The sequence below is a fragment of the Heliangelus exortis genome, chromosome 1 (genome assembly GCF_036169615.1).
Source record: "Heliangelus exortis chromosome 1, bHelExo1.hap1, whole genome shotgun sequence".
Lineage (NCBI taxonomy): Eukaryota > Metazoa > Chordata > Aves > Apodiformes > Trochilidae > Heliangelus > Heliangelus exortis.
In genome coordinates, this window is record NC_092422.1 from 155,952,534 (window position 1) to 155,965,489 (window position 12,956).

General features: G+C 44.6%; 2 protein-coding genes across 15 annotated transcripts in view; both read left to right on the plus strand.

Moving 5' to 3' along the window:
- The window catches only part of PPFIBP1 (PPFIA binding protein 1), a 113,243-nt gene extending 107,886 nt beyond the window's left edge, over window positions 1–5,357 (plus strand). For 13 of the 14 annotated variants that reach the window (XM_071733220.1, XM_071733227.1, XM_071733219.1 and 10 more), the window contains 4 exons: window positions 647–835; window positions 1,340–1,519; window positions 1,886–1,951; window positions 2,656–5,357. In XM_071733220.1, the coding sequence (XP_071589321.1) occupies window positions 647–835; window positions 1,340–1,519; window positions 1,886–1,951; window positions 2,656–2,742 (522 nt within the window). In that variant the 3' untranslated portion in view covers window positions 2,743–5,357. The remainder of the gene's footprint in view (window positions 1–646; window positions 836–1,339; window positions 1,520–1,885; window positions 1,952–2,655) is intronic. The other variant, XM_071733232.1, reaches the window with a different exon arrangement.
- Window positions 5,358–6,926: 1,569 nt separating this feature from the next.
- Window positions 6,927–10,392, plus strand: REP15 (RAB15 effector protein). Its single transcript, XM_071733233.1, has one exon. It carries the CDS (start codon window positions 8,516–8,518, stop codon window positions 9,236–9,238), a length of 723 nt encoding a protein of 240 aa, XP_071589334.1. The 5' UTR covers window positions 6,927–8,515; the 3' UTR covers window positions 9,239–10,392.
- The last annotated feature ends 2,564 nt before the right edge of the window (window positions 10,393–12,956 follow it).

The following is a 12,956-nucleotide window of genomic DNA, read 5'->3' on the forward strand; positions in this document are numbered from 1 at the left end:
TAGGTATGGCCTTGTCCACCTCCTGTCCTACGATGCAGTACTCTGCTGTCATGCTGCTTAACAGCCATCATCTTCCTCCCTAGACATAGATGTTTTTACTTTGTAAGAAAGGCATGTTGCTTTTGTAAAATTTGTGGTTTCAGTGTCAAACTAGGATTGTTTTAAACTGCTCTGGCATCAGATAGCCTAGGCAAGTGGCATATACTTGCAGAAGTTCATTGTGGTGTTTAAGAGGTATATTTACTGCCTCAAACATTTTGTCTGTTTCTTTTCCATCAGTCCTCTGGCTACATTTTCCAGACCTAAAGAGCATGGTGGATAAATATTTTGTGGCAGCTTCACACATTCATATTACAGGAGTTAAGGGTGAATTTATCTTCCTTTTTCTTATGTTCCTTTTTTTCTTGTCTGCTGATTTGTTTCTATTTATAACTCAAGAAGGAAAGCCTGGAGGTAGCATTTTACAAATCCTTTAACTAGTTAACTCTTTTCTCTCTTTGTTTTATGCTTTTCTAAAATACAATCAACAACCCCAAAGCAGCCTGAGGAAGTGACCAAGTTAGGCATGCCTGTTGATGCCCTTGAGACCTCATCAGACAGTACTGGCTTCAGCTGGATTCTCTGTGATTTTTTAAAATTTTAACAGGTTTTGGAGCCTCGTTTCAATGTAGAAACCATGGCCCAGTTGCTGAACATCCCACCAAACAAGACTCTGCTGAGACGGCACTTGGCCACTCATTTCAACCTCCTCATTGGGCAGGAGGCTCAGCAGCAGAAACGCGAAGCCATGGAGTCCCCAGATTATGTCCTCTTAACAGCAACTGCCAAGGTCAAGGTAGGTCACTTGGTCTGGGGCAGTGCGTGAGCTTCCAGGCAGACATTTAGGTCTCCAGTGTGCTGGTTTTATTCCTCTGTGGAGGGCAGATCAGTAAGGTCTGAGAAAAGAGGCTGCTAATGAAAAAAGCGTGAGGGGAGGACTCAGCAGATCATCTCAGCTTCTCATATGCAGAGACAAGAGGTAGCACTCTTGTGTGTCATCCTTCTGCCTGTATTATAAGATATTTGGGAGGGGGACTGTCTCTTAGTGTGTATGTTCATAGTTTAATGCACTAGGATTCTGATCTCATCTGGGATCATTTGGTTGGTGGTGTCTCAACAGTGGTAGAATGAGGAAACTTGTTCTTTCAGATGCAATTATAATGAAATACAGCTATTCAGAAGATCTTTGTTTAGGAGAGCGTTGAGGTTTTGACCCACTGAAACACCAATGCAAGTGTAAGAGATCTGTAGATTCTTTGCTGATTCTCCTGACTCGTCAATTTTTTTCTTTGCTTGTAAGCCAAAGAAACTTACCTTCAGCAATTTTGGGAGCTTGAGGAAGAAGAAGCAAGATGATGTGGAAGAGTATGTGTGTCCTATGGAGCTGGGACGGGTATCTGGAAGTGGGTCAAAGAAGGGTTTTAAGCCTGGCCTGGATATCCGAGTATACGATGATGATGATCTGGACAGGCTGGAGCAGGTATGCCAATTCTAACAGTTTGGAGGCCTTGACTGTCCTGTCAGGTTCATGGGAAAACCTTCCTTTTCCCAGAAAAACCTTCCCTTTGCTTTGGCCCATGAATGTCCTGACTTCTTACAGTCATGCAGCATTACTAACAAAAGTGCTTCTCCCTGGGGAGGTTCAAGCTATGAATGCAGTTCCTGTAGGACCTACTCTGGCATAACTTCCCTTTTCTCTCCCAATGAGGCATGCTCTTCCCTCACTCTGACCATGTTAGGTGCAATTAAGCAGTTCCATTATGTGCTGCACTTAATTGCCACTCTCTGATGACATACTATGAATTTGTTATTTGTTGATTCACTATCCTTTTCCTGCTTTTTCTAGATGGAAGACTCAGAAGGGACAGTGAGGCAAATAGGAGCATTTTCTGAAGGCATCAACAACTTGACAGTAAGGCTTGAAAGTGGGGTCTGTGCAATAAGGTCTGTTTCTGTAACATGGGTATAAAACCCTTGGCAGTCAGTAGTATTAAATAGCAGTGCTGTTAAATGCAGGTCCACAAAGTACAACTTTTCCTCACTCTTTCTGGCTTTGTCAAGCAGCTGAGTTTTGTAGTTTTGGAAGCAATTGCTTTGATCCGTTTCAGTGCATACAAATATATCGTCTTTGGAGAGAGTGAAGTGCCACTGGTCTCTGAGGCCCAAAATATGCCAAATACTCTGCAAATTATGGGTATAGTGAAAGCCCATCAGACCTAGGGGTCAGTTGAGGGCCTTTGTTTTTTGTACAGCGATGAAAAGAAAAATCACTGGTTGAGGAAGATACCTGCCCATCCCAGCTGGGAGGTTCCCCTGGCTAGGGGTTGTAGCCCATGGTCACCAGCCCCCTTTGCTGATTCTCCACCCTCCAGGGAGGGCAGAGGACATGGCACCCAGCTCTAAGCCAGCAAGTCACCATCTGGCAGTGGGTTGCCAACTGATGGTCGTGTGTTTTCTTGGGGAAAGCCCAGCCCCAGCCTGCTCTCCCCTAGTCACTTGGGGGAGCAGAGAGGGGACTGAGCCATGAGTGAAAAATGTACTCAGCAGAAGGAAACCAGGTGCCTGATTTCAGTTGTGAGGGCCTGAATCTTGACTCTTCCCTCTTTTCCTTTCTAGCACATGTTGAAAGAAGATGAAATGTTTAAAGACTTTGCAACTCGGTCTCCTAGCACCAGTATAACAGATGAGGACTCCAACGTGTGATGGTAACCACCAGGCACTGACAAAGGCTCATTTTCCTGTGTGCAAGAAACATCATCCTTATACATGATGAGCAGCAGATCATGTACATTGCATTGCTCTTGCTTCTGTTTCTTGGAAGTAACACTGGGAGGTGGAGAATTTAAAGAATAAAAAAAGAGGGGGGGAAAAAAAGGTGCCTACTCTAAAGTTGCCATAAGAAACACCCCAGACACTGGTGAATGGTAATTGTTTTTACTATATTTAATGTACAAACTGGTGGTATGTTTCAGAGTGTTGCATTTAAATTTACATGGTATGATAGTGTTCCTTTTGCTTATTCATGGCCTCAGCTAATCCTTTATACTGTTTCAAAATAATGTTAGATGGAAGTATTGCATCTGTAGATACTGTGCACCAGCTTTCTCTAGGTTCTCAGCTGAAAAAAAGATGTTACTGCTCTTTTTCAAGTGCATTCGTTTGGCACAAATACCAGTTCTGCCCTTCCTGTGGTATCCAGTGTAGGATTTTAGTCATTCATGCCCTGCATAAACTCCCCAGTAGCTCTTGACTGTTGCTCTTATTTTTATACTGTTTTATATATAAAAAGAAAAAGAGTAAAAAAAAAAAAAAAAAAGTATATGAAGTACATATAAAAGCAAAAATTTAAATTTTGTGACATAGAGTGATGGCAAGTTTGAGGTGCGGGGAAAGGGAGAAAAGGACTGTAAAAAAATATGCCAGTTTGCATACCAGCTGGTTACTGGAAAAGGCAGGCTGACCTTTGGAATTGTTTGCTTTTGTTGCTTTTCACTAAGTGCACAGTTTAATGATCTTCCATGTGGGATTCAACAATTATAAAGCATGTTCTTCTAAGCAGTGACTTGTATGGAAACTGCACATTTCTAAAATGTCTTTTTTCTTGTTCCCAGCAGCAGTAGCTATAGCATTCAAATAAAGTTATTAACTCTTTGATAACTTTAAAAATTTCCTTAAAGTTGAGAGTACTCCCTGCATATGGAAGGGATATTTCTGTGCTGTGACTAACGTAAAGATGATGTAGTTGAAAAAAAAAAAAAAAGTTATATCGAGAAATGTATAGGAAATATATTATTTCGTAATATTAAACCTAAGGTGGGGCTTTTCCTCTGAGATGCAAATATCAAATGTTGCTATCCTTTTACTTTCTCAAAGCACAGCTCCTCTGTTTTTGAAGAGCCATCAGATTTTAAAAATCCTAACTAGCCAGTGGAAATCTTTTGTCAGACTTTTGGCATTATGAAATGTCCTAGCTTAAGCAAACAGAAGAAGTAACTCTATTACAGTGGTCATTTGTATGGTGTTGAATGTTGCATGTATTTTAGCACAGTGGCATGAAGTTTCTCTGCTTTGTAAAGGAAAAAAAAACAAACAAAAGGCTGGAATTGTTCCTTGCAGTGATGTGTTGCTTTACCAAGTACTTGTCCCTTGTTTCATCTCTCTCCTGGCTGGAAGTGAGGCTGTTTCCAGCATGTTACTGGTGTGGTGTGAAGACTTTGCATTACATTTGTGTGGGTACTTCTGAAATGCTATTAAGAAAGCTATCAAAGGAAGAGTGATTCTTTCAGGGGCTTCTAGGGAACTCCCATCAGATGTTGGGGGTAGATTGGAGACATATTCTAGCTTTGTATTTATTGTCACCTGATAGGCTATTATCAGCCTGCTTCTTTAAAGGATATGCAGTGTAGGGTTTTACTTATGCACCAGGATGAAAAATTCAGTGTTGACCAGTTGTGTTATGCATAATATAAAGCACTGCCATTTACTTTTAGTAACTGGAGCCAGGCAGACAATCCATAACCTATATATAAAATGCTTTGTGCTGCTTACCAGGATGTCTACAGACAGATCAGAATTGATGTTTTATTCAGTATTCCTGACATTCATGTCTGCAATTGGCTACCTGCATTTTCTTCCTCTGCAGTTTGGGTTGAGCTATTTCGTTCAAGCAAAGATACCACATTGTGTTTACTTCTGCTGTCAGCTTTAGGGTGCAGATGCTTGGGATGTGAATTCAGGGATGTGAACTCACTTTCTGTGAATACTCTGAAATAGTGTTATTATTGACACGGAAGTTGAGCTTCAGACCCTGCTCCCCCAAATGCAGCAGAGGCACTGGGAAGATGTGGTGCAAGCTTCTGAGCAAAATTATTCCTTCAGATTTGTTCTCACTAGACCCTGGCTAGTGAACATGATTGGATATTCAGAGGGATAAAAAAAAAGGCAGGGGTCTAATGACACAAAATTATGTGTTGAAACAAACACAAACACTGTCAGATTTCTCTTCAGCCTGGTGCTTTTAGCAAGCTTATCAACAACAACAGATGATGGTTTATTTAATTACCGTGTAAGTAGCCCTTTCTGCATTCAGTTTGGAAGCCAGGTCATCCCCTCAAAGCTGCCTGTCATCTGAACCTTGGTAGTTTCAGATTTTATGGGGGTGGAATATGAAAGCAAGTGATAAAGTCAGGAAGTTTATGTGCACATGTGCACACAGTTGATACTGTTGGGAGTATTTTAATTTCTGCGTGTTTGAAGAGGGCAACGTGACTACTGTGTACTGCTATGTAAAACCCAATAAAGTCTGTGGAAAATGCCAAGTGTTTCTGGAAGCTGGTTCGTTTTTCACATATCATCTTTTTTTTTTTTCCTTTTTATTTTCCTAGGAAGCTTACTCTGTTCTATTTAAAAGAAAACTGAGGGTGAAGAGACAAAATAGCACATTTTTGCAGACTTCTTAGCTCCTTTTTGGTGAACTCATTTGTCAGTAGTGCCTGCAGGAGGATTCAGCTAACAGCTAAGAAATCAACTACTTCAAGTCTTTTTACTTGTTTCTGGGATCCAGATTTGAACCATCTTAGGGTTGTTTGGTATGGCGTGATGAGAAAGTACTGCTTGGTTTTGTGCTTCTCAGGGAGTCCTCTCAGGGTGCCCAAGGAAGGATCACCTCTCTTGTCCCAGGTGTCATTGTCCTTACAGCCTTCAGCAGTCATAGGAGCTACTTTGCCAACAGGACTTGAGCTTCCCCAAGCTACATTTTGTTGCTGGGATGCATGTACAAATGTTGATCAGTGTCTGTGCAGTGTAGCCCAGATGACAAACCAGAAAAATCCTGACCTTTATTTCTGTGGTTTTGTTCATTAAAATGAGAACACTGAGGATAAAAAGGCAACTTAGAGTATAATAAACTTCTGTTTGCTTACCATGATGAGGAAAAAATAGTTATGTATTGATCAAGAGCCTATGGAGATTAAACCACTTTTTTCTGTTCACTTAAACTACATATGTGCTTAGGAATGGAGGAGTAATCCAGAACAACCTCTGGAATGACTCTGCTGGTGCCCATCTGTCTTGGGTTAGTGCAGTGGTGTTTTGGAAGCAGGGGAGCCACAGGGGTGGCTCCTGTGAGGAGCTGCTGGAAGCTCCCCTGGTTCCAGTCCCTGCAGATTGGGATGCTGGGTGTGCTTCTCTGAGAAAATATTCAAGAAAGGGAAAATGAAACTGTAAAAAAATATGAAAAAAAAAAAAAAAAAAAAGGGAGACCAGCCGCACAGAGGAGAGGAAGAGGTGAGAGTAATGCCAGACAAAAGACAGCAAGGTCAGTGAAGGAGGTGGAAAGGTGCCCGAGCAGAGGTTTCCCCGCAGCCCGTGGTGAGATGGCAGCTGTGCCCCTGCAGCCCATGGAGGAGCGTAGTGGAGCAGTCCCTGAAGGACCACGGTGGGATAAATGTGGATTTGTATCCCCCAAAGTGTCACAGGTGAGCAGATCTGAAGCTGCAGCCTGTGCAGGATCACAGAGAGGGGCAGATGTGGATCTGCAGCCATGGAGGACCCTGTGCCTGAGGAGGTGACTGCTCCCCCAGCAGCCGTGACCCTGTGTGCAGCCCAGGCTGGAGCAGCTCCTGAGGGACTGCACCTGTGGGAGGGACTCATGTCCCAGGGGTTCCTGAAGGACTCTCCAGTGAGAGGAACCCCACACTGGAGCCAGGGAAGGCTGAGAGGAGTTCTCCCCCTGAGGAAGAAGGAGAGGCAGAAACATCATGTGGGGAACTGACCCTAAACCCCTTTGCCCAAAGAAGGGAGGGGTGGGGGAAGAAGGTGTTAAGATCTGGCCATGTTTTCTTTCTCCTTGTAGATTAATTAATTTTGGGTTTTTTTTCTTCCCAGAATGACCCTGTCTGTTTTTTTCCTCTTACCATAACCAGGGAATGCAAACCTCCCTGTCCTTGTCCCGATTAATGAGTCTTTAGGTGGATTTTCTCCTCCCTGTCCCACAGTGGGGGTGGGGGGTGAGTGAGCAGGGGCCTGGTTGGTACCGGCTGGGCTCAAACCATGACACCATCCACGAGGTATTGTTGCATCCTGGTTTTCCCTTTAGGAGGGAAGTTGTATTTACCCTACCTACACACTCTTACCCTGCACCACCTTGCTGTTGGGAATATTTAGTGCAAGCTTTATGCATCAGCTTGGTATTTTGGCTTTTTCATTTGCAGCAACAGCTTTTCCTACTGAGCTTCTTTACCTGTCCTCAGTCAGGAGGAAGAAGGTAGTGCTCTTAGAGGCAGCTGAGAAACAAAACCTGAGTTGCCAGTAGATTTGGAGTGGTGATCAGCAACGGAGAGTATTGGGTGCTGGGGAACCCTTGGACAGAAAAGGTATTAGAGTTACAGACATGAGGGAGGGAGCCAAGGCCAGCACTGGGCCTGACCAACATCTGAGAAGGCATTACCCTGGGGTGGCAGGAGGACAAGAACATCTGTAGGCATAAAGAGAGAGATATCAGATGAAGATGTTTTGAGAAATGAGAGTAAAGAAGGCAGAGAAAGACTGAAGCTCAACAGCTTTTTCATTCATTCAGAATGAAGAGGAGGAGGAAGAGCAGCGAGCAGTGGGTTGCAGCCTGTTTCCTGAGAACGATGGTGAGATCCTGGGCCAGTGAAGAGACCATAGTGGTGCATTTAGCACAAGGTCTGAACAAGACTGGCTCCTGATGTGGCTGTAACATATGACCCAGCTTTCACAGGTAGGGAGACTGGATTTTGTAAGGTGGGGAAGCTTGTTTATTTGTATCTGTGTTTGATAGTTATGCGTGGTGGTGCATTGGCTGTTAGGCTTCCCAGTGGCAATCCAGTTATAGGCAGCAACAGCACAAGTTTCTCAGTTGTGTCGGAAGTCCCATCAAGCCCATGCACTTTGCCGTGGCACAGCTAGTGCCACTGACAGTAGCAGTAGTTAATACTAGGATAAACACCTCAGGCACACTGTGCAAATCTTCACGTTTGGATGCATACCGTTCTCTGGGAGATTAGAAGAAAAATGTTGCTTGATGTCAGGGAAACACCCAGTGACAATAAAACGGCTTTTCTGTAATAACCCTAGAATGGAGATCAGAGGAGATAAGGTCAGACAGGAATAAGACAGCATCAGCTAAAGGAACGGTGCCGGAATTAACAATAAGGAAAACAAGCACAAATGAGTTCACTAGGTGTGAAAGTTACTGGGCTTGTCGGGCTGGTCACTGCTCAGTCAGCTGCAGAGAAACACACCCAGGAGAAAGCCCGTCTGCCCCACGGGACGCCAGCTCACTCACAGAGATCAGCTCTGCTGCTGCCACGACCTTCATCTGGAAGGCAGCAGGTAGCCATGTGCATGCATAATAGGCCTGTCTGAGCCCAGTGCCTACAGAGCCTTTGCTGGAAAAGAAAAGGACTTCCCTGAGGTGGGCTTAGTGTGGAAACAACCTCGTTCTGCACAAAAAATGGGCCAGAAGGTTTCGCATGAGGACAACCAGGAAAACGAGGCTGAAACTCTAGTCATCTGTGAAGTCTTCAGCCAAGGTGTGGTCCATGCATCTCAAAGGCTGAAGGACTATCTTGGTTTTGTGGATCCTCAGAGCAAATTCCAGCCAGCCACAAACACGCTGAGCGAGATCTTTTTGGTCAACTTCATCAGCTTCTGCATGGAAAAGGGAGTGGAGGAACGCATCATGACCAGCAAAATGACCAGACAACAGTCCTCCCTGTTTGGTGTGGACTGGATCTGGACTCTGACTGGAGCTGACAAGCAAATCAAACTCCAGATTGCCGTGCAGGCTTTACAGCTGGCTGAGCTTCTCCATATGGAAGGTGGCCCCGTGGAGGCAGTGGAGGATTGCTGCCGGGAAGCCACATTGGCAGACGAGCACTTCCAGAACAGGAGCAGGTCTGAGAAACTGGCAGAATTCTGCCGCCTGGTGGGACGGGACTGTCTGGGCTTGTTTGTCGTGTTTGGTGTGCCAGGGAAGCCCAAGGATATCCGAGGAGTCATGCTGGACAGCATTGCCAAGGAAGAGCAAAAATGCCGCCTGTCGGGCAGGAATGCGCTATGGCAATTTGTCACCAGGACTGACAGCTTCCTGCCCGCAAAAGACATGCTGGAAAACTGCCTAGGCACAAAAAATGGACCGAAGGAGGTGGGCAATGTGTACATCAACTTTCTGTAAGCCTCTGGTTAACAGCAGTGGCTCTCTGCACGCCAGCACCAGAGGCTGCATGGGGCTCGGCTCTGTTCCTCTCACTTTCCTTCCCGTGCACCATTCCCTCCACCCTCATATTTCCCACCTTCCCCTCCACCCATTGCATGCCCATAGCTCCTGCAGAAGCCAGGCTGAGTCAGTCTCTCCAGGTTTTTAAAACAACAGGATGTACCTGCCAGAAAAATGTGTTTATAAAGGCACGTAATTTTTCTAGGACATTTTGTTCACCAGACATTAAGTCTTGGCTGGAGCTGATGGAAGCCTGATCACCCTGAGCTTCTGGCGAAGTCATGGTTGATTTGACTCATAGCCTTTGTTTACTGTACAGCAGATTTTTTTTATTTTTTTTTCCTGTAATAGGAGGCTGAGTCTGTAATAAAGAAAATGCATGAGTGCTGGTCTGAAGATTTGCATTCAGCATGAAGACTGATACCAGGGCTTAAAAACTCTGGTTTGGAGGAGTGAGCTGGTTGCCAACTAAGAGAAAAAGTCCTTCCCCATGACTGGTTTCTCATACAGCCCATTTCTATTACTTACTTGCCCCTTAAAGTAGACCAGTGCCAGGCTACAGCTGGCCTGGGAACTGTGACTGAGAAGCAGCGGCAGGGATGGGCCAACTGCAAAGCCTGTTCTTGTTGTGTCAGGTCAAGGTGTGGCAAAAGGCAGTGGCAGGTGTAAAAGAAATCTTGGGAACAAAGCGACCCAACAGGGACAAAAACCTGGCCCTGGAGACAGTGATGGAAGTGTTTGCTTTTCATGGCAGTAGAAGCAGCTCCAGACCCTGACCACTTGTGGCAGAGAGAAAGAAGCATGGAGGAGGCAAAATGAGTTCACTTCAAATTTGTGTTCAGTAGCTTAGCAGCTGATTGCATTTATGGACTAATTTTTTTTTTTTTTTTTCTTTCTATTTCCCTCAACTCTGAGTGGGAAAAGTGAGATTTCAGGCTGCATGATTTTAATTACTTTTAGCCACTGTTAACCAAGAAAGGAAAACCTGATCAGTCTTCTAACTAGTAAACTCATTTTATTTATACCTATCTGAAAAGTTTTGTCACTGCAAAGCTCTTCTGCGTGTAGTTCTCATATTTTTTTTCATTTAATTAACTGAATAAACACAAATTGCTCTTTCATATTTTAATGTTTACTATTTGAGCTATAAGATGGAGCAACTGTGACATCTGAGAAATAAAGGCTGTTATTACACAGCCATTAAAAAAAAAAAAAAAAAAAGCTTATGCAGCCTCAGTATCAGCAGTGGTTACAGCATTCCCTTGTCTAGGCAAGGAAACTGAAAAGTGAACTGAAATTGAAACACTTGGGAAACTGAAATTTTTGCTGAGTCACAAACTTAGCTGGGTGTGGAAAAGCAAGGGGGGGAGCCTTTCAGGTTGGAAATAGTTCATTGAGGTACAATTGTTTTTAAAGAGATGGTGTTACTATAAATTTTTTTTGGGGGGGTGGGTTTGTCAGGGTTTAGGTGGTGTGTACAGAGAGTGAGGATTCTGAGCCTATTCAGGGGGGCTGAGTTGGGCTGGAGGGTTGCCTGTTGAGAGTAACAGCGTGACCAATGCTGCAGCAGGATTGAGGGCTTTGCAAAAGCCCAGCAGAACAGCTTTGTGCATTGTATTCTTATTGAGGATGGTGAAACACTGGGATAGGTTGCCCAGGGCAATTGTGGGTGCTCCATCCCTGGAAGTGTTCAAGGCCAGGTTGGATGGGGCTTGGAGCAATCTGGTCTGGTGGAAAGTGTCCCTGCCTATGGCAGGGAGGGTTTGGAACTAAATTACCTTCAAGGTCTGTTCCAACACAAACCATTCTGTGATTCTATGAAATTAGCATCTTATAACAAGTGTGTCTCTTAAGCTATTCCATTCTGTAGAAATGCTCTCTATTTCTGAGAACTGGTTGGTCTTTGTTTGTTTGTTTGTTTTTGTTTCTGTTGGATGTTTTGCATGCTTTTCTGGCATTGGAAAGGGAATGACAAAGGGGAAAAATAATAATAAAAAAATCTTGACCATATAGAGTTAGAACTATGCAAGGTTACACATTGGGGCAGTTGATGATCTGTGTCCTCCGCAGTCACTCTGGCACCACAGAGATGTCATGTAGGCTTGGTGTTTATTCTGGAAGCCAGGGAACATTATTGGCACATTCAGCCATGTTCTTTGCCTGGTTGCCTTGTAGGTTTTAGCTCAGGCACCTGGACCCTTAGTAGTGGTGGAAACTCACCAAACCACTGTAGTGCAGCTAATAAATGGTGATGTGCAACAAAGTGTTTACATTGAACACAGTCAATTTGTATTATTAGCCTGCAAAGCTGGACTTAGCTCTGGTGACACATCCATACCATAAGGTAAGATTTCCCAGGTAAGGTGCTGAACTCAGACAGTCTAATCCCATAAATTTCTGTGATAAAGCTAGTAAAAGCAAAGCAAAGGCATTGCATTGTTTGGAGCTGTTTTTCTTTTTCTGTTTGGACATAGTTAATATAATGTATAGTTTGTATAGTTTATATTGTAGTTGAGCTCCTGGAAGCATAGCTCAGTGAAGAAAGGCTTTCACTGGCAGCACTGCTGCTGTTGGCTGCTCAGTCTTAAAGTGTCTTTTTTAAAAGGGTTGAGGTGTTCTGCTATTATTAAGACACATGATTAGCTGCTCACAGGACGTCCTGACTCAAGCAGAGATGACTGAGCCCTGATGCCAGTGCTCGAGCAGAAGTGAGGAGAGGCTGAGGGAGGTGGGGTCGTTCAGTCTGGAGAAGAGGAGGCTGAGAGGAGACCTTATCCCTCTCTTCAGCTGCCTCAAGGGAGGCTGGAGCAAGGAGGGAAACAGCCTCTGCTCCTTAGTAAACTGTGACAGGACCAGAGGGAATGGATGGAAGCTGCACCAGGGGAGGTTTAGGCTGGATGTTAGGAAACATTTTTTTCACTGAGATGGTTGTCAGGTGAACCACTGAGATGGTTGAAATGGCCTGGCCAGGACAGTGGTGGAGTCACCATCCTTGGAGGCATTTAAAAGGCTTTGGACCTGGTACTTAGAGACATGGTTTAGTAGTTAGATTATGATGTTGGTCAGAGGTTGGACTGGATGATCTTGGAGGTCTTTTCCAACCTAAGCATTCTGTCATTCTGTGATTACTCCAGGAAGGCATCTGGAATATCCTTCCTACACCTGTTGCTCTCCTGTTGCAGAAGAAGCAGTGTGGTAAGCATACCACAAGCAGCATGCTATGTGGACACTGCCTTCATCTACAGCTCTCCTGCCCCTCAGCCACACAGTCCCCTGCCCTTTGTCCCTCTGTGATCCATCACTGATGTGCCCCTACTTTCTCTTCCACCTCCCACACCCTGGGAGGATAAAACCTCCTATTCCTGCTGTACAGACCTTTTCCCTTCCATTGCTGCAAGGGCTCTTGTTTCTATGGTTAGCTCAGTGCAATGGAACAGTTTCAACAGAGATGTCTTGATTAGAAGCTCTGCTCTTGCAGGAATGTGCTGCAGCTGGCTGGCTGTGCATGCTCCTAATGCCCATTGCTGAGAGCCAGGCACAGGCCACACAGAGAACAACCCCATGTGGGTGTCTTGTGATCAATGCATCAGAAATGCTGCCTGATGACTGGCAGACCTGTTTAAAAATGGGGTCCTGTTGTGTTAATTGAAATTACAGAGTGGGGTGGCAGGCTGGG